Source organism: Myiozetetes cayanensis, unplaced genomic scaffold (genome assembly GCF_022539395.1).
Source record: "Myiozetetes cayanensis isolate MyiCay16 unplaced genomic scaffold, myiCay2020 scf5-8, whole genome shotgun sequence".
In the NCBI taxonomy this organism is placed as follows: Eukaryota; Metazoa; Chordata; class Aves; order Passeriformes; family Tyrannidae; genus Myiozetetes; species Myiozetetes cayanensis.
In genome coordinates, this window is record NW_026087742.1 from 15,758,095 (window position 1) to 15,778,790 (window position 20,696).

Sequence of the window (20,696 nt, forward strand, 5' to 3'; positions counted from 1 at the left end):
GTTTTTGCACTTGGCAAAGTAAGTTTGGCTGCCTAAAATGTCCATGCAAATATATCCTTCCTCGGCTGAAATCACCAGGGAGGGCAGCTAAAATGCTGAGTTATTTAATCAGAACTGCCCAATTCTTTAGGTCAGCCTTCCCTGCCTTCCCACAACCTCTTGGGACATACAGACATTGGGATTTTAGGTCTCTGAGAAGCCAAAGGAAGAGCTGGTCCCTGAAAAATCCATGTCCAAAGTATCCTGCAAGGCCTTTGTCAGACAGATCAGCCCAATATCTCCTGATGGCTCAGCTCAGGTGTATGACTTATTTAGTGCTGGTGTCGGGGGATTAACTCTAAAAATCACAAATCTGCACCATTTTCACACATTAAATGTCAATTTTCTTTGCCAAGAACTCGATCTCAAACCTCCACTTCTTTTCAGATTTGGGGAACCTCTGGAGGGCCTTTGCAAACACTGTCTGCCCTTCCTCTAAAGAAGCTCAAATGAGCTTCAGCATTTGGAAGGTGACCAGATGCCATCCTCTATTAGAGAAAGAGGGACTGTTTTAATGCCCAGAGAACTTTATTTTCAGACCTCCAGAGTGCCCTTGCCTCAGAAGCCTGGAGTGAGACATACCTGTCATGCACAGAAAGCCACAAAATGCCTGTGGGGATGCTGACTGGAAGCAGCAGCTTCAGAAAAATTACTTGCTCCAGATCTAATCACATTTGGAGACTTTTTTTTTTTTTTTTTTTAAACAGAGTGTAACTCACACACCTTCCCACTCTAATGATTTCGGTTTCAGTGCAAAATCCATTTTTGGCTGCCACATGTTTCCCTGGCTAAATATTGAGCCCATTCTGATCTCTTCATAATAAATCAAAATCCACTTTCAATACCTCAAACTTCCCTGTAGCCCAAGCTATTGTGACACAAAAATTGATCTCACCTGACTTGAACTGAAACAAGGCATCCAGTTGACTCATCTCAATAACCCAGAGGCCAAGAGAAAGACTTGCATAGAGCATTTTCACCTCCCTTGATTTGCACACCTGCCTTGAGATGGAATAGATGGACTGCTGTTTGGATGTCCTTATTTCTTCCAAGATATCATGAAGGGAACACAGAGACCTTATACTGGGCACCCCTTTGGAGCTTGACATGACTCTTAGTACACCTGGAAGTCAACACGGGACAGTTACCTTGCTGCAGGTTCACCTTTTCATTGCAGCTGACTTCCCTGCATTGACAGATCTTAACATTTAACTCTGAAATCCTGCTTAGACAAACTTATGCCCGAGATCAGTTTTGTGTCTCTAGTTGTGCATCCAGCAGCTCTTGTTTCAGACAACACTAGTGTTCTGTATTTATTGTATAGTATATTGTATATCTTTTTCTTTCAGACTGTTTGTCTTACACAGCGCTGGAGGTTTTATCAAAGAGGTGTTCTGGGAAGCAGAGATGCAAAATCATTGTGAGTAGCCAGGATTTTGGAAGCCCGTGCCTTCCTGGAGTGACAAAATCCCTCACTGTCAGCTATGCATGTGGTAAGAGCAAAGGCACCATCCATTTTCAAAGCCTCGTTCTGCTTGCAAAGCAAAACTATGACAGACACACATCTGGACACTGAGCCTTCCTAAATCTCCCCTTCCCTTTCACTGAGGAAGTTTATGACACAGCCACACAAGAACCAACAAAATATGTGAACAACCCCACAGGCAGAGCTGCATCTAATGAAAACTCAGGCATTAAGGGTTTTTTTTCCATACGGTTTGCTATAGACTAATATGTTTTCATAAGGGAAGAGAAGAATTCCCTACAATTCCTCAATAGGAGCAGTTCCATGGGGACATACCAGTGTCCTTTGGCTGCATGTCTAGTGAGTAGTGGTCAAAGGGCACAGGTTTTTTGGGAATAGCAGTGTAGGACTGATGGCCAGATCGCCACGTACCTGAAGATCAGAGGAAAGTGAGCCTGGGAGATTTTCAGTCTGCCTGTGAGCTGGTTGTGAGAGGCAGTGCAGTAATTCAGCTTCCTGTTGCTGGAGAGGGCACTAACATGTTATATTATTGTGCAGTTCCCTTCATGAACAGAATTATCTCTAATTAGTCTGAGGATACTTACAACCAGTCATTCCTTCTTGCACATCTGTGCACCACCAGAAAAGCAGAGTGAGTTTGTTTGCACTGGAATTATGCATTCTGTTATTTAGGGAAGTGGTTTTGCAAAACACATGCGTAATAAATAGTGTTCTTGTGTGTTGCTGGCACATTTGGGAGAGTTTTTCTTCTGCCAAATCCTCCTGAGCTGTGCAATCTGAAGCATTAGCCAGTGATTTGCAGATCTGATTATTTCACAGATCATCTAATGAACATGGGAAGAGTTTGGGCATATTCCAGAAAGACATTTCACATTCTTTCTCCTCACTAGAAGATTCCTGCTAACCTGAGGCTTCCCAAGATAATGCCAACAGGCCTCTCCCTGAAGCAACAGGAGCACAGCAGAGCAGACCACAGGCTGTGCCACACCTGAAAGTATTTCCATCATGGTCAGGAACATGAAAAAAAATCATTAACTCCCCACCTCAGTGGTCAGCAGCTGTTTTAGGCCTGGTGTGTCTGGCTGCAGTTTTATTTTCGCAGTTAATTCCTGACAGCAAAAGCATCACAGGAGCTGGGAGGTGCTGGTTTCTCGCAGTCTCAGTGTCCCCCCATGACCTGCTCAGCAGCATCTCCTGTCTGCACGAGGTGGCATTCCTGGCTCTTGCTGAGACCGGGCTTCAGGGTCACGGAATGCTCTCTCAGGGCTCCTGACGCCCCACGGGGTATCCACACTCCCTGGATGCCAGAGTCCTTCTGTGGGCTTTGGTGACTGGCTACTACTTTACCTGACAAAGTAGTGCTGCTGTAGTAAATTATCCTGATTAAAATTCTAGTTCTAGTACCAGCTATTCCATTCAGCAACCTGGTGCAGCCCACCCGAGCTAAAAGTCCTCCTAATGAAAAAAAAGCAATGCAAGCAAACGCAAACCAGGAGCTTTTTCTGTTCACACTGTTTTGAATTAAACATTTCCCTACAACAAATGTTTGAATAGCACAGGGGGAAAGGAGCAAGCAAAGCCCTGGGAAGTTCCCCCTGCGAGGGGAGCAGGAGAAACATCAGCATAGGTGAAGGAGTCCCAGCCCATGTGACGGGAGCTTCGGGTCCTGCATTGGCAGTGGAATGGTGCACCCTCTCAGGATGTTGTTCCCAATACAGGCAGTTATTCAGAACATACAGACTGCAGGCTGAAAACAATCCATCCTGCTCCCTGTCTGCCCCAGGCACCAAGGAAAGTGTTCTGCTGCTGGAAAACAGCAAAGAATTATGACCAGGGACGAGCCAAAATAGAAATGAGCTCATTCTCCCCTATCTCTGTTGGCCTTCCACGGCGAACAGGAGCTAAGAGTACCAAAAATATTCCTTCATCAGGAAAGGAAGCAGCTCTGACTTTGAGCCCATACAGAAAGAAAAGTTCTGCTTGGAAAAAAAAAAAATCCTATTCTTAGTTGTTTTCCAAACGAAAACCACGCTAACTTGCAAATCTCAGTCTCCTCGGTGTCATTTAACTCTCTCAACACTATTTATTGGCAAATGTTTCTATGTGGGATAGAGGTGAGGTTCATACCTGAAATTTCTTCCTTCCCCTGCCTCTTCACATCAGTCTGAAAATCAATCAGTCTATCTTCACACAGTACAGGAACAGCTGCCAAGATCTGGGTGTCTGAAGGGCCCATTCACCCATCACAGAATATATGAGCCCTCAATGTCTGCACAATGCACCTGCCTTTAGCTCTTTTAATTACTTTAAGAAGACTGTGAACACTTACCAAGGGAATAAACTAATGAAATGAGAAGGATGCAGCCCACTCCCACCCAGCTCATCTATTCCCATCCTCCCCACCTTCCGTCGCAGAGCCTTTGCAGAGGACATCACGCAAGACTTTAAACATTTATCTGAGAATTACAGTGAATTATCCTCATCTAAACCCAGGACCTAGATGCAACTTAGCATCTGACTGTAGCACAGTTTATCCTGAATTTATAGGCCAATTTTGTCTCCTATTCAGGGCTGGCACACCCCTTGAGGGGTTGAAAACAAGGGGGGTGGTGCCCGGGCTGTACACAGTAATTAACTGGGGAGAGGGTTCCTAAAACTAACAGTACACAATTTGTCTTTTGTCTTTGCAGTTCCTAAATTTATCCTCACGGCTGTCAACCCCCTGGCCCCTGATAACAAGTCTTCCACGAAACAGAATGATGGTACGTACCATCACAGACACAGGGTTTGCTGCTTCCCTTTGCTCGAAACAGGCTGTTTTCCCACTGCAGAGCTTCATCTGAGGCACGAGGTAGTGGAAACCCTGCTGAAACAGCTGCTCTTCCCTTTGGAGAGCAGCGGGACAGGCTGGGAGCGGGATGTGGGCACAGCCCTGCAGTCACAGTAACGCTGTGAGAGGAGTGACCTGCCCAGCCTACCCACAACCACCGTTGCTGGGAAGAGCAAAAGTGAGACTGCAGTTGTTTCACAGGGTGAAGAATCTTTTAAGAGTTATGCCAACACCTGCTCTTCTTGAAGGCCACAGAGCTAAGGAGGCGGCTCACGCGAGTGCACTGTCCTTGGTAACACAGCACACAGCAGTGCTTGGGGTGGGAAGTCCACTGGGAAGCTGTGGAGCTTCAGGAACTAAAATTATTTTAGAAACCCCAATAGGAATGGGGCACAAGAGGGTTTCAGTTGGTAACATTGTTTTTCTAGATGTTCAGTATTTTCAATGCTTTGTTTCTATATTGATTTAATTTATCAACCATTGTTTGGTCTAATATTCTGTGAGGCTCCTGCAGCACAGCCTGGGCCTGCCTGTGTTCTGGGTGGACTTTTTGGCTGAAAAGTTATTGGGTGAATATGAGTTTAGTAGCTTCACTGAATTTGCTTTACCTTCTCATGTCACAGGTGTTGACCTTGATCCAAAGGAATCGAGATTTCCAAAGAAAGATGGAATTATTGTTAGCTCTAACTACCTGGCTACATTTGCATACATCAGAGGTAGGAAAATGAGGCTGAGATTGTTTGGCACACGTTTTGAGGAAAGGTCATAACTAGTAATCCCATGTTTATGTTAACGATATTATTAGAATATAATCAATCTTGTGGATGGGAAAATTGCAGCATAATTGATATTTATGGAATATTTCCCATCTTGAAGGATCCAAACTCTTTTAGAGACTGCAGCCAAGATATATTTTAATGAATATTTTCAATGGGGACTGTCGGTTGTTCAGTAGTTTTAAAAACCTGGCCCTGGCCTGTGAGCAGCACTGGAGACATCCATGTTTGGGGATGCTGGGTTGTAAACATACAGCGATCATCAAGGAGCAGTGATGGTAAGGCCTGTTTTGGCAGGGTGGCTGGAAAAAACCAAAAAGGGCATGCAGAATTCTGGTAGCTGTTTGAGAACACTGGTGAGCTGCTCATAAAGAGATGGGATTTGTTGTTTAAACCCTGGCTTTCTGCCTGCAGATCACCTCGAAAGAGCCGCTCTCCTGTTTGTGTCCAGCGTGTGCGTGGGGTTAATCCTCACGCTGTGTGCCCTGGTGATCCGCGGCTGGTGCGCAAGGGACATCCGGAAACTACACAGGAAGGAGGAGCAGTTGGTGCCAGAGAGTGCCAGAGTGTACGAGAACAGTGAACAGGAGGAGGAGGAGGATTCCCTTTTGGACACCCAGGAGGAGATAGATGGACTTTACAGACCTTCTTACTCAGGATATAATTTGACAGAGGCGGCAGAACTGGCAGAAAGGATTGAGCGCAGGGAGCAGATCATACAAGAAATCTGGATGAACAGTGGTGCGGATATGACACCTCCTAGAAATATGAATACATTTTATATTAATGAGCAATAAATGGCTTATTTTGGATGATGCCCTAGCCCTTTTTTTTTTTTTTTTTTTAAAAAAAGAAATGTACCTTCTGTGAAGGAACATTTGTATCCATGTAATTATTTGTAAAATACAATGAAATACATGCAATAAAAGGAGAGTTTCATACCCTTGGCTGTCTACAAATACTTCTATGAAAAACACTTTCATAATTTTAATTCCTGTTATGGATTACTTTTCACTGTAATTTGGGATCAACTGCCAGGTGCAGGTTAAGGAATATTAAAAAAGGTGGAAAAAACCATCACATGAAGAAATACTTTCTGCGTTAGATGGCACTTGTAACCAGTTAGGGTGCTGCAGCTCATAAGTTACATCAAAACTTGCTCTACTGATGAGAAATATGAGTATTATTACTGGCATGTGAAGGACAAAGCAAAACTAAGCACAAGTTCCTGAAGCTTTTCTGCTGTTTCCTTAACTCAACCTTTCCCTAATAAATCATGTTCCTCTGGTAACAGTGATCCTGATTACAAGGGGGGTTAAGTTCTGCTTCCTGTCTTTAAAATGTCTCCAATATTTTAGCTGCAGCCCATAGGGAATTTACTGAACAAAAGGAGGAAAAATGTCACTTCCTGTTGGGAATACTTCATGGCTTCATTCTGCTTCCCCGCTCAGATGCTGCGTGTCCAGGTAGAGCCGAGCAGTATGAAACACTTGGAAAGAAAAGAGTGACATGACTTGTCATTTCCTACTGATACAAAGTCAAATTAAGCTGAGAAAACTTTAAAGGAGGAAGGGGACTTGCTCGGATGACTAAGGCACAATCCCGTGCTCAGCTGGAAAAACCTCAGCAGCAATTAGCATCCTATCAGAGGAAGGAAGAGAGGCTGAGGAGAGGGCTGAGGTCACTCAGAGCACTGGGAAACTGCAGGAGAGGCAGGCACAGCCCAGGATTCTGGCTGCACTCCCGCTGGGACTGCTCTCCCCTTCCCCACAAAAAGTCATTGTAGCCTGTGCTACGGTACGATATTGGTGAACTGAGTTTTGTCTGGAGAACCCCATGCCTTGGTTCTAGGGTGAAGAAGGTGGGTTTGCCTTTGGCTGGCCCTGTGGAGAGATGTGGGACAGCCCTGGGCAGGAGCTGGCTCCTTCCTCCTGACTCATGGGGCAGGGGCCACCCATTTCCCAGGCAGACAGAAGGGACTGATCAACAATTCCCACTGCTGACAGACTGTACTAGTGAAAAAAACCTCTATCCTCTTCCTTTTACTGATCCAACTGGATTGTGGAGAGCGGGCTGGGCTCCACCACAGGAGGCGCACAGTAAAAGATTCCTGCGGGTGCCTCCTTCCCAATATGGAGCATTCCACAGTCTCTGGGAATGTGTTTTGAACTAGAAAAAAAAAAAAAAGTGCTTAGTAATGCATACCTGTTTGAATGGATCCTCAAACATGGTGACAAACCCTGTCAGAACCCCAGCACCAGGAGCAACTCAGCAGGGTAGGGAAAGCAGCTTTTGCTCCAGGCTGGGAGGTCAAGCTTCACTCAGGATTTGTTCCCTTGACTAAACTATTTATAGTCTGAATTTGGGTTGCTATTTTATTCTTTCTGCATAAACTTTCCAACTCTAACTGGGGAAAGCTATCAATTAGTGGTTCACCTCATTCCCAAATGTTCACTGTTCACAGCAGTCTGAAAGTCAGAGTGAATACAAACATGGAAAAGCCTGAGAAACAGACGTTGAATTATTTCAATCTTTCTGAAACAACACCCTCTGCAAAAAAAGCATCCAGTAGAGAGACCAGAGAATTAATGAGGAATGTCCTTACCTGCCCCAAGCCGTGAAAAAACCAGCAGAAGTGCCATAGCTGGAATCTGTTTCCTTACAGGTATCTTTTGGGAGGGTGCCATGGGGCAGCAGCAGCAGCAGCGCTATGGGAAGGGTGCTCAGGGCTGGATGGAGTTGCAGCAGTAAAATCCCAGCAACTTCCCAGAAAAGCAGCCTAAGGAGAAAATACTGCAAAGGAGAGCTGGCACTTTTAGGGACTATTTGGTTCGTGCCACACGCGTGGCTGTGGGAATAACACGCCTTTGGAAATGACATGAAATGACATCAACACCTAAACTTGCTGCAAGGCAACATGCAGTGTTGGCATGGCTGTTGGAACTCCCCACTCCTGCCTTGAAAATACCCTGAGTTTGTCACCAGGAATCCCTGGGTGAGGTTGCAGGAAGCAGTAAATAAATCCTTCTGAATCCTGGGTGACAGCAGAGCCTGGAACAACCTGGGAAAGCAAAACTGAAAAGGAGTGAAACCACGTCTGGAAACCACTTCCATTCATTAGGATGGTGATATGGCCACAAAATAACACATTTAGCAACAATCTGTTGTGCAAGTCCTTTGACAGAGAATGGGTTTTCCCTCTGGAAGGGCACAGCTGCTCTCAAACTTCCGGAAATAAATGGTTTAAACTAAAATATGCAAACCTATGTGTGGTGTTCCTATCTCCATCATCTCAAAATCCCTAACTAGTTAAAATACCTACAGGCTTTCCTGGGTTCCTGTAGTCTTTAATCTTTTTCCAATGAGTTCATTTAATTTCAGCTATCATAAATTAATCCAGCAGATCCACAAATACTGTGGTAAAAACTCAGAAGATCTTATGGAAAGTTTTCTCAGCTAAAGAAGAAAACAGCACCAATTACAGCAGGGAACAGCAGTTAAAGGTGTGCAGAATAAAATGAATTTTCGTCTGTGTTAAATATTTACTATGTCTGCTTTGCCCTCACTTTTAGAAAGGAGATGAGAATATTATAAGCTCCATAATCCAGGGTCCTGTTCAAACATCCCTCCTCTCAGCATCCTCTGTCCAATGGTAATTTTAAAGTCTCTTTTTCCCTGACAGTCTTTTTAACTGAAAGAGTAACTCTCAAGAAGTCTTGGATAGATAACCAGACTTCTTGACTCCTTCTACTATTTCACTCTGCCTTCTCTGCAATGGAATACTTTCCTGGTATCAAGGACAATAAATGCAATGGCCAAAAGCCAGCAATGACATCACTTATTTACAGGGCTGGGAGCCCCCCAGAACAAACTCCTCAAATGATGCTAATTGAAGATGAAAGCTCTACTGGTGAGAGGGATTCAGTAGGATATTTTCAAGCATCCACTATAACTGATTCAAAACACCTGGGAAGCTCCTGGCTGAGACCACAAAGCTCAAGGCAGTTATGAACAAGTAACTTAAAAAAAAGATACTTTCAAATGAGGAAGAGTAGACAAGGAAGTAATCCTGCTAAGGAATTGTTCTGGGGTGCAAACATCCCAAAAAACAAGTACCACTGGGTAAGGTCATGTTGCAAGCCCCGGCATTGGTGCAAATCTCCACCTTGGGGAGCGTATGGGCAGTCCACCTTCTGGGAATCTCCCTCCCAGGTTGGCAGGACAAAAACCACATGTCCTCAGCCAGCCCCTTAAACAGAGACGAGATTTTGGGGAGGGGAATTGTTGTCACAAGCGGAATTGTAACTCCCTTTAACTCCCCCTCGACACAAAATGTGCCAGGCTGCCTCACAACCTGCTTTTAAAGCTCATAAACAGCGTTACATTTTTTTTCTGGCTGCCAAAAGGATGTAAATATTTTAGGAAGATGCTGGGAAAGAGAAAAACAAATGTGTAACAACTCTTAAGTCATCAATCTACAAAGTCATTTGGGTTACTTTTTGAAGCACTTCTATATAGTTGTCCAAACAAGAGAATTACTCAAGGCAGAACCTGTTTTGAACAGACAGCATTCATACAAATCCCTATGGAACCACCATGGAGAGAGTCTGAATCTGTACAAGTCTTAAAAGCCACAGCAACACTTCCAGCAACCTGGGCCTCACCCTTGGCAGGACTGACCAGCAGCTGGACCAGATGACCAACAACCTTTATAACAAATCAAGAACTGTGGTTTTCTGGTGATTTCACCGAGTGCTCCCCATCCCAGTTATGGACCACGAACATCCACCGTACCACTGGGGGTTGCACTGCCAGTGACACTAAGAATTAAGTATTTCCAGATTTTCTTCACTCCACCCTTTGACGAGGACAAAGGAGCACATCAGGGAAAAAAGCTTTCAGCTATGGGAATGGTTAAAAATCCCCAGAGCTGTACAGGGCAGGTTTTGCAACTTAGAAAAATCCCACATGCAGATTCTTTTTTTTTTGGTAAAATACCATGTTACTGGAAAGTTGAGGTTCAGTAAAAACTACCGGACACCAAACTTTCCTAAGAGTTAAAAATAAAATAAAATAAAAAAATCAGTGATTGAAGTAAACCCACCATTAATAGTTCACTATTAATTATTGTGGCATTAATTATCTCTTCTGCATCCAATCTTCCAGCTGCGAGTTTAGCCAACACTTCAGAGTTTTAACTTGATCTGTGTCTCTTTGACCACAGTAATACAGAAAATTATGATTTTTTACTTTCAGACATCTTGTCATATTAAACTTGGTTTTATTTATCTAATCTACTTGCAAATGCTGCTTGCTTTTGTATACAGATTTTTGTCAACCTTTATATACCAGCAATGAAAACTAAACCAAATGGATGAAAATTATGCATTCCACAAGGATTTCTGTGTTATTTGTGGTTATACAAAAATACTTCCTTTAAATAACTGTGAAGAGGTTAACTCAATTAAAAAATTATAGTTTGGAATTAGCTATGTTGAAATTTGAACGAGCACATAAAAATCATTAACTTTCCCTGCATTAGCCTGGGAGAACAAATTTATTGTAAAATAAATTACCTATTACAGGGCACACCATCTAATAGTAATGCAAGAATAAGAAGGAAGTATAAAGACCACTCCAAACAACACCAAACATTCCAGTGCATATTTACTAGATCTGTTATCTAGGAAATGGATTAGCATTTCAATATTCAAATTACAAGTTTCTAATAAAATATGAAACTTCAAGAGAATTGGTTCAATTCTTTGCAGAGACAAATGCTGCTGGAGTTGCAGGGAAATGTCAACTTTTATTGAACACCCGAGGCTACAGAAGTGACAATTTCAGCTTCTGAAAGAAGAACCTACCGCATACAATCCTCACTGCAAACAACGAACAGCTTAAGAAGGGGTTTGCAGGGCTTCATCTTGGACCCCATTTGATGTCTTTTACACCATGAAATTGCCTTTTCAAAGCTTGGTTGTCTGCCCACTCAGCATTTAGAAATGAGTCGTTGTCATCCTCCTCCAGTTTCTGTGAATGGAGAGGAGAGGAAGGCAGTGAGGGACACAGTCCAGGCTCTGACAGCTCTGAAGCACCAAAGAGACACTCACCTTCAGCTCCTCCTGCTTTCTGTAGTAATACAGCATCATCTCTTTTTGCTCTTCATGACTAATCACAGGCTCACGCCCTGGAGCTCCTTGTCCTTTCTGGAAGGGAAATGGTAAATGTTACCACTGGTGGCATTTGTGATACAAAGTAGAAGCTACCGAGGTAGCACAACCTTCAAAAGATAGCAAAAAGCTACACAAAGACAGCAAAAACCTTCCTTCAGACAACTGGATTTCTCAAATTTCATAAGGTCCCTCAGGACAGAAGAACAAATGCTCCTGCATTCATAGAATCACAGAACGGTCTGGGGTGGAAGGGACCTTGAAGATCATTTAATTCCAACCCCTGCCATGGGCAGGGTCACCTCCAACTAGACCAGGTTGCTCCAAGCCCCGTCCAACGTGGCCTTGGACACTTCCAGGGATGGGGCAGCCACAGCTTCTCTGGGCAACCTGTGCCAGGGCCTCCCCACCCTCACAGGGAAGTGAGGGTTGTTTTTTCAAGTGATTTCAAGTGGTTCATTTTTCACCTCAGCATCTGAATCATGCTGTCAACTCTGTGGACATCAGTGGAAGATGCAAACAGGATTGAGTCTATTTTACTTAAACTGCCACTCTAAAAGACATAATAAATCTGTTTTAAGGTCATTCTAGATATCTCAGGATAGGCCCATCTATCTTTAGCTCCCCTGCTAATACAGACTCAGAATGGCACAATACTTAGTAAAGCAGGGAAGGCAGGAGTTATAAAATACTACAAATTAAAGAAAATTTATTTTCCAGGTAACTGTCCTCTTGGAAGAAATGATGCACAGAGAAGAAAACAGCTGGTGACAGCTACTGTCAGCAACAGCAAGCAGAGCAGCTTCCATGGAGAAGGTTGATGACCTCTGGAAGAGAAAGGGTCTGAGGTAGTTTAAGAACAGAGAAACCCTTGCACTACTCTGCATCCTCTGAAGAGGTCCATCAACTAACTAAACAGGCAACTTCCCTGGGAGCCTGCACTTCAGTGGCTGTTAAGCTGCCACACCATTTTTCAGTCACCCTGAGAGGAAAGAGAAAGAAATTCTGGTCTTCTAAGTGACAGACACATAAATCACCTGACTTATCTCCAAGGGATGCACTGCAGACACCTGCAGCTGACAAGATTTGCTATGAAACTTTTCAATTTGTATTCCATCTATTTTTAAATACCTCTTTGTTGTACTTCACAAAAGTGCTACGGGGCAAGTCATAACAGCAGTTACAGTTTGCCTGTAACTGACAGGCAAAGGAATTACTGAAGAAAAATTTAGAATATAATAAATTCAAACCTTAAAATAGATGTGCCATTTTGAGACATTCAAGCCAGGACTAATATAATCCATTTTAGACACCTATGGACAATTCTCTTCCACAGAGAACAGACGGCCAAAGGTGAAGAACTTATACAGACATCTCCTAGCAATACTCACTTTTTGGATCTTGACAATGATGGTTGTTTTCTCATTTTTTCCTACATAGTCAGACAGCAACTTTGTTTCTTGCAGCTCCTTTCCTGCCCACCATAACTGTGCTTCTGATTCTTTTATAACTTCTAGTCCAGCCTGTGACATACAAACAAGGTGAAGTGTTAGGGGTGTTGTTTCTTGCTCTATTTGTTTCTTGCTTTTTTCCCAAATCTACCTCTGCTACATCTTTCTCCTCATGCTCATCTGTGGCATTCATTCATTCATTCATATTCCATTCAGTCTTGATCTCACGTGAACACTTTGGGCAATGAGCTCTTCATACTGCAGGTAACCAGCTATTTAAAATGAGACCCAGACTTACCCGAGTGTTGTATGCAACATTTCAAATAAACTCCAATAATTTTATTTCTAGTTAAGCTACTGGTGTGTTTTTACATAAACTATGAGACTAAAATCTTAAACAAAATCCATCATGCAAGTGAAAACAACCTTCAATGATAAGATGGAGAACAGCATAGCACATGTTTAGCCCAGGGACTACACAGAATGGGAATAGGTTACTGCGTACGTGAGTTCCTGACAAGTCTTCTTTATCTTCAAACTCCATCCTAATTGGATCGTGTGGAGGCAATCCCATTGGATACACAATCATCACAGCCCCTCGGAGCTGCTCCAATGCATCTTTCACCATCTCCATGTTCATACACACGTTGGCCTGAACTTGTTTCTGAAATACAGACAGGGATCATTGGCAATTTAAGCAAACCTGCAGAAGACTTTGCTTTTGTAGTCAGTTCAAAGTTTCAGAGGTGGGATAATCTGAGTAGAGCTAATGGGCTGCATAAAGATACCAGAAGTGCAAATTTCCTCGTTGGAATACTGACTCTGGAGCACATCACTCCCCTTTGGCCCCTCTGTTCAGCCTGCTTACATGGGGTGGGGGAGGAAACAAAAATAGGAGATCTCCACTAAACTCTGCAGGAGGCATTTAACACCAACTGCCTGTGGGACACAGGACTCAACCCAGGACATGTATGACCACAGAAGTCAGATAGAGAGGCTTTGGTTTCCAAGCGCATGTGATTCATGACTGTGATTCAAACCAGTAGAATTCAAGTGTGGGATAGAGAAGGGGCCTAAAACTTGAAAGAAAAAATAGAGCACCCGTGAGCAGAAGCCTAAAGCGTAGCATATTCATAGAATCAATCATAGAATCAACCGGGTTGGAAAACGACCTCTGAGATCATCAGAGTCCAACCCTTGATCCAACCCCACTGTGGTTACCAGACCTTGGCAGTGAGTGCCACATCCATCCAGTCTCATCTTAAAAACCTCCAGGGATGGAGAATCCACCACCTCCCTAGGCAGCCCATTCCAATGTCTGATCACTCTCTCTGTAAAAAATTTCTTCCTAATATCCAACCTAAACCTCCCCTGGCACAGTTTAAGACCGTGCTCTCTTGTCCTATTGCACAGCTCCTGGAGAGACCTGTGTGATCAAACACTTGAGGTCATTCCAAACCCTACCACCAGGGATAAAGGAGATAACATAACACATCTGGAAGAGAAGAAATAAAGCTTTTCCCTATGGATTTAACCATTTCAGTATTTTAAATAATAAGGTACGAGAATGTTGCCTCCTTGTGGACACTTTTGATCTTGTTAACTAGCCCATAAAACTTAAAATGCACATTTCTTCATTTTCATCATTATAAAGTGATGCACTTCACAAACCACTTCACAAACTATTTTTAATTCATTCAACAAAGACATTTTATAATAAATATTACTTAATTTGTGTTTCAAAGTCCTACAAGTGCTGACACACAACACAGAACATCTACAGACTTGGCAAAGTGAAGGTGAATACCTGAAAGCACCATCCCACGAGGGCCTCACACTTGTCTTTGAACACACTTGTTGTGACCGAGCATGAGTCCAAGTGCTTGTCAAACCAAGGCCAAATCCCTGTCCCATCCCTGGGCCAGGCTGGATGGGGCTTGGAGCAACCTGGTCTAGTGGAAAGTGTCCCTGCCCATGGCAGAGGGGTTGGAACTGCATAAGCTTTAATGTCCCTTCCAACCCAACCCATTCTGTGATAATCTAAGAGATTAGAACACATTTTTCAATTAAGTATACATAAAACACAAAAGGCTGTGTTGACTCCAGGAAGAGCACAGAACCCAGTTAATTTTTCACCAGAAAGCACGACAAGTATTCACCCAAAGAACACATCAATAGCAAATTGTTGGGTAGCACTGAGTGCCATTTAATCATTCCACGTGGGCTCGGCCGCCAGCATTCACTTGGAATTTAGGATCTGATTCCTTAACCTGTTGAACCAGCTTGCCAAAAGCCACAAAGGAAATAATTAACAGAGATGTCAGTTTTTATTAGACTATTCACATCATGGTATTTCTCAAGAACTGGCAGCCCTTGCACTGAAAGAAGTCTGGTTTTATTTAAGTTGCCCAACTCCAAAGCACTTATTAGGAAAGCCCCACACACCACTTGAGGAAATTTACCTTAGAGATTAATGCCTTGGCTTCCTCTATTGTCTTCTTTATAACCTGCTGCATTTTTTCATTTGGAGCTAAAAACAAGAGACACATATTTCATGGTCTACACTTACTGTAAAGAAACCAAATGCACAACCTGTCCAGAATCCACTGTGAGCAAATGAAACCGTGTTGAATCACAAAGCAGGAGAGACACTCCTAAGCTGCAGCCTATTTACAAATTGGATTGTTCATTCCCGTATTTCTTACTAACTTACAAGACAAAACAGTACTTCTCATGGGACAGCCAAACTTACTTTTGCCCAAAGACATGTGACTGGTATTTGCCCAATTCCCAAGTGTTCCATGCCAGGTTTAGACAGGGCTTCGAGCAACCTGGTCTAGTGGAAGGTGTCCCTGCCCACGGCAGAGGGTGAAACTGGATGAGCTTTAAGGTCCCAAACCGTTCTGTGATTTCATAATTCTGTGACTTGGAACTTCACCTGGGACAAAGGAACTGAGTAGAAAGCAACAACCATAATCCCATACCCTCCACAACATAAAACAAGGCTCTTTCCCTGCTGGACTACTGGGGACTGTACTGGCAGATGTGCTTTTACTGGGCACAACAGCTCACAGTGGTCTGACTTCTTTTCTAATTAAAATCTCAATCTAACAGCAAAGGTAGTTTTGCAAATACACTGTTCATTTCATATCACATCACACTTATCTACTTACTATAAAAACCTGTCCTCAAATACAAAAATCCAATTAAAGCATACTCATTCCCAGTTTACTTCCCACTTAAGTGCTTGATGGTATTTGGTTTGGCCCACATATACACACTGTTCAATATTCTAACTTTTTCAACATTATAAAGCTGTCTTCTCACTAACAAAGTGAGAGTTCAGTGAGTCTGAGTCCCAGTCAATGAGAAAAAAGGAGAAATATTAGAGAAACAACTAGCTGATGTACCTTGGAGTCTCTGGAGAAAACCAGTTCTCAAGTGTACATTTACAAGTGGGGAGAGTAAATTACAATGGACAGTCCAACTTGCCCCTGGTGATTGTTTGTGTGCTGAAGAGATATGCTGCTCTTTAGGCTTTTCAAATCAGTATTACCCCAGGCCCTAACCCAAGACAGAACTCCTGTGTATGTAACTGATACTTTGGCTATTCAGGTCCAGAATTAGGAGTCTGTTATAGGTGGTCTGTGTCTGCAGGGAAGGAAATAACTCTTTACATCTGACTTACCGTGCCCGTTTCTCCGTCCCAGTTCATCCTTCCTGAAGACGCTCCCACCGCTCGGGACACACTTCTCTGCCCACTCATCCTTCAACTTCAGCTCTCCAATCTGCTCATCTGTCAGTCCTTGCATATTGTAAGGCAAGGAAATTCCATGCTCTGCCAGCTCCTCCATCTCTTTAGAGCGTTCAGAGAACAAGATTAGAAGTCTTTTGTTATTAAAGACCATTTGCAAAAGCCTTTCACATGATGTGTGTGCAGGCAAACCTTAACCCCAGCCTTCAGTTCAAACAGCTAAGTCCAAGGAATAAATATTAAGGGATATAAAGACACACAGACAGATACAGACGCTGTAGTTATGTCAAAATTCATACATTTCCCATACATATAAAACAACATAACAAATGCCTGTGCAGGGATTCAAGCCTTGATGGTACCTGCTGGCCATAACCCTTTTCTTTTGGGCATTTCCCTATGCACTTTAGCTGTTGGTTTTGTTTTTTTTTTAATTTCAGAGCAGGCTCAGTAAGGCCTCAGACAGTCCACAAACGCAGTGTGGCTGGAGCACAGCAGGTGAGGGTGGGCTGCACCCCCAGGTCAGGCTCACCTGAGGGGGAATCTCAGCTCTGGCAGCCCCACAGCAGGGCAGGAAGTTTTTTAAAACTGCCTCAAAACTGAACTCAGCACCAACTCAGACGCATCAGCCACTCCATCACAGGGCAGGGGATGCCTTGCACCAAGCACCTGGTAGGGAACGATCACATTCACGTGTAAAGGGACACAAAGGAGTCCTTTCCAGTGCCAAAATGGGGAGTTTGGACACGGAGTGAAGTGACAAGGAGGAATAGCTTTAAACTGAAGGGGAGTAGATTTAGATGAGATATTAGGAAGAAATTCTTCCCTGTGAGGGTGGTGAGGATCTGGCACAGGTTGCCCAGAGAAGCTGTGGCTGCCCCATCCCTGGAAGCGTTCATGGCCAGGTTGGACGGGGTTTGGAGCAACCTGGTCTAGTTGGAGGTGTCCCTACCCGTGGCAGGGGGTGGAACTGGACGTTTAAGTCCCTTCCAGGCCCTGATTTAAGCAGCCACTACAGGTTCACGCAGCGGGTGCGTCCCCAGCCCTGTGCAGTGCCCGCTCTAAAATCCCCAAGCCCGGAATTCCCACGCGGTTGCGGCGGGCGACCCCCGCCCTGCTGAGGGCGGCGCTCCCGGGCGGTACCTGAGCACAGGCGCTGCACCTTCAGCCGCCCGTTGTGGATGCGGGCGGCGAGGGCCGCCAGCTCGGCCAGGCGGGAGCTGCCCGGCGCCTCCAGCAGGAACTGGCTCTCGCCGCCGCGCTTCACGTGCAGCCGCACCATGGCCGGGCCTCAGCGACGGGGCCGCGTCCCTGGATACGGGCAAAGAGGAGCCAGCGCGGGGCGACGGCCGCGCCCAGCGCCGCGGGGCGCGCTGAGGGCACGGCGGGGCCGCTCCCGGGGCCGCCCCCGCTGTCAGCGGCACCTTCGGGATCCACCGGCACCCTCGGGATCCACCGGGACTCTCGGGATCCACTGGGATTCCCGGGATCCACCGGCTGCCTCCGGAGCTGCCTCAGCGGCCGCTCCTCTGATTCCGGTTCCGCTTCCCGGAAGACACCGGGGCGCCCCTTAAAGGGCCCGCGCCCCGGCCGGGTGCTCCGGGGCCGCCCCGGGCACGGAGAGAGAAGGAGCACACCCGGGTGAGGGGCGGGAACGTCCGTGTCACGGACACGCGGGTGTCCCCGGGGAGCGGGACACAGCCACGGACAGGTGTGCGGGAGCGCCCGTGGGGAGCGGGTCACGTCACACTGCAGTTCTCCGCGTTTTCAGAGCTTCTGCTGGCGGTCATCGCTCCCATCCATTCACACACGTCACGGCGCTACCAGAGCTTAGACACAGAAATATATATATATATATATACGTGTATGTATGTATACACACACACACACACTGGAATTCCGAAGCATTCCCCGTGGTCCCTGCAGGCGCCGCTCCAGCCCCACAGCCCTGTGAAGTGCAGAGGTGCCTAACACCAGGTACAGTTCAGACAGTAGTTTTTAATCACTGCAGTTAGATATTCGACAACATATTCATCATCACGTGACTCCAGCTAGCAAAAAGTTTCCCCCCGAAATTGGCTTGCTAATGTAGGAATATACCAAAACACCGATCACACAGATGTTTATAGCAACAGCATAAAACAAGGGAACTCACACACCGAAGCACAAACGGTACCAACTGCTGCTCCAAATGTACAAGTTGAGGGACCTGAACAGAAAAAAGCGCCATATAAAACTCACTATCACTGCTCTACACAGCTGCAGCTCGCGGTTAACCAGGGACTGCCCAAAGGAACAACGCGTTATTTTATAGACCATGTTCGACAGCACTGGAGAATTTAAAAAGCGCACTGCCCTTGGAGTATTTTGCTACTGTAAATACAATGTTACTGTGTTGTTTCATTCCCTGGCTGGCAGACTGTATTGTCTGCAACTGGTAAAGACTGCTTTGTATCTCAAAACCCGAGGGGAATCTTTTCCCAGAGGTTGAGGGAAAACTTTTTCTATACGCTGTTTCTAATTTTTGGGAAAAAAAATGTAGTTAAAATAGTAATGAATAAATAGATGATATGGAACAATTATTCTGAATTAGTGCTAGTGAGTGTATGTCACAATAGGATTTAATAGCTGAAATGTACTGACACAGAAAATTAGTTGAATATATTAATATGCAAAGTTTTGTTTGTATTTTGAAAGTAAAACTACTTTTGTTGTGCCTCAAATTCAAATATAAGCCTTACAAATATCCATAGCCTCTGTTATAAATTAAAACAACTTCTAAACAATACTTTTCAACATTCAAATCTCAATAAACTTTGGCAGCTCTTTGGTAAATACTTATAAATACAATTAACAAAACAGTCAAAAGGGAGGGGGGAGGCTACCAGCAGGGAGCCTCTTTTTGTGGAATTCCACAAGGGGGACCAGAAATGAGAGAGCTCCCTAAGCAAAATCTATGTCTAGGATTGGTAGATTTTAATGAGATCAGTAGCTCATCCTTCTTCTCTTTTTCTGTCTATTCAAATACTATTACATCAGGTTTTTAATAAATTTCAGACAATTTTTTTGTGCTCTACCATATATACACATTCAAAATTTATACACAAGCAATAGTGGCTGTTTATGAGTAGAGTTAAGTTTCAGTGCATTTAACACTTAATTATTGCACACAGAATAATCTCAAATACCCAATTATTCTACTGGATAAATGTAGCAACAAATACAACCTGTTGTATCTTTGAACAACTATCTTTCTGTAAAATCATGAGTTGGTGACACCTGGGGTGCCGAGGAGGCGAAGGGATCTGCAGGGGACCTGTTGCTGGTTGCTCTGGATGGGACAGGGGGTGCAGGGGGTCTCCTTGCTGGCATTGTACAGAAGCAATCGGTAGAGCTTTTATTCCAGTCATCACCAAAGTTAAAGTCTGAACCAAGGAAAGTCTTTTGTTCAGTGCCCAGCAACCCTGGAGATCCAGCTGACTTCCTGGAGCCGAGTCTCTGAAAATCCGGGACACTTGTAGATGGCTTTAGCTTCAGATTGAAGTTCTCGTCCTCATCAAATGTCACCCACCCCTTGGGCTGCACATTTTCTGCCTTGAGAGATTTACTTGGCGAGCAAAACGTGTTTTCAGCTGCATCCACAGAAAACAGAGGCTTGGTTGTGTTACAGCTGGGGCGGGGCAGGGAAGGGAAAGGACGGGAAACTGCAGGTCCTTCCCGTACCTGCGAGGTTATTCCGGACCCTTGCGTTTCCATCCTAAATGGGTTCCCAGCGTTAGGAGTCCTTTCGGTGAACGGATTTGCGCAGTTCAGCCCAGTAACAAACGGATTTGGAGAGGTGCGCTTATGTTCCTGGGATGAGTGGAAGGATGGAGTAGGAGGCATTGCTGGCATGCAGTTTATAGTATTCAAAGTATCGGTGTTTCTTTGTGCTGCTGAAGGCAAAGGTGTCAGCTCCTGGTTTAAGGGTGGAGCGGGTGATGTTCGGACACATGTCTGCATCTGGGACACGAGCAGCTGGAATGACAGGTCTTCAAAAGGGTCACTGCTGAGCTGGGGGTCGGGGTTGGAGCTGTAGGTCCAGTTGGGTTTCAGCTGCAAAGGAAACAACGTGCTCAGTAATCCCCAGGTTATTCCTGACACCTCCCCCCTTTCTCACTGTTCCAGCTGAAACTTCAGCACAATTC

General features: G+C 44.7%; 3 protein-coding genes across 4 annotated transcripts in view; 1 reads left to right on the forward strand and 2 right to left on the reverse strand.

The window, feature by feature from the left end:
- EVA1C (eva-1 homolog C) overlaps nt 1-6,077 on the forward strand; it is a 30,720-nt gene extending 24,643 nt beyond the window's left edge. For both annotated transcript variants that reach the window (XM_050331742.1, XM_050331741.1), the window contains exons 5-8: nt 1,389-1,532; nt 4,216-4,287; nt 4,979-5,071; nt 5,546-6,077. In XM_050331742.1, the coding sequence (XP_050187699.1) occupies nt 1,389-1,532; nt 4,216-4,287; nt 4,979-5,071; nt 5,546-5,928 (692 nt within the window). In that variant the 3' untranslated portion in view covers nt 5,929-6,077. The remainder of the gene's footprint in view (nt 1-1,388; nt 1,533-4,215; nt 4,288-4,978; nt 5,072-5,545) is intronic.
- Nucleotides 6,078-10,781: 4,704 nt separating this feature from the next.
- Nucleotides 10,782-17,897, reverse strand: CFAP298 (cilia and flagella associated protein 298). Its single transcript, XM_050331743.1, has 7 exons — nt 17,653-17,897; nt 16,444-16,611; nt 15,218-15,285; nt 13,261-13,419; nt 12,696-12,827; nt 11,245-11,340; nt 10,782-11,164 (listed from the first exon to the last, which is right to left on the reverse strand). The coding sequence occupies exons 1-7, from the start codon at nt 17,789-17,791 to the stop codon at nt 11,054-11,056; spliced, it is 873 nt and encodes a 290-aa protein (XP_050187700.1). The 5' UTR covers nt 17,792-17,897; the 3' UTR covers nt 10,782-11,053.
- Nucleotides 17,898-18,487: 590 nt separating this feature from the next.
- Nucleotides 18,488-20,696, reverse strand: part of SYNJ1 (synaptojanin 1) — a 46,945-nt gene continuing 44,736 nt past the window's right edge. The window contains 1 exon segment of the mRNA XM_050331416.1: nt 18,488-20,604. Within this exon segment, the coding sequence (XP_050187373.1) occupies nt 19,756-20,604 (849 nt within the window). The 3' untranslated portion in view covers nt 18,488-19,755.

What these genes read in the sequence shown, in the direction of transcription:
- CFAP298 (XM_050331743.1), bottom strand. Translation starts at nt 17,791, where the DNA reads ATGGTGCGGCTGCACGTGAAGCGCGGCGGCGAGAGCCAGTTCCTGCTG. An exon ending in CCAAGGCATTAATCTCTAAG is followed by an intron (nt 13,420 to 15,217) that starts GTAAATTTCCTC and finishes TCTGTATTTCAG; the next exon opens with AAACAAGTTCAGGCCAACGT. An exon ending in AAGACTTGTCAGGAACTCAC is followed by an intron (nt 12,828 to 13,260) that starts GTACGCAGTAAC and finishes TGTATGTCACAG; the next exon opens with GCTGGACTAGAAGTTATAAA.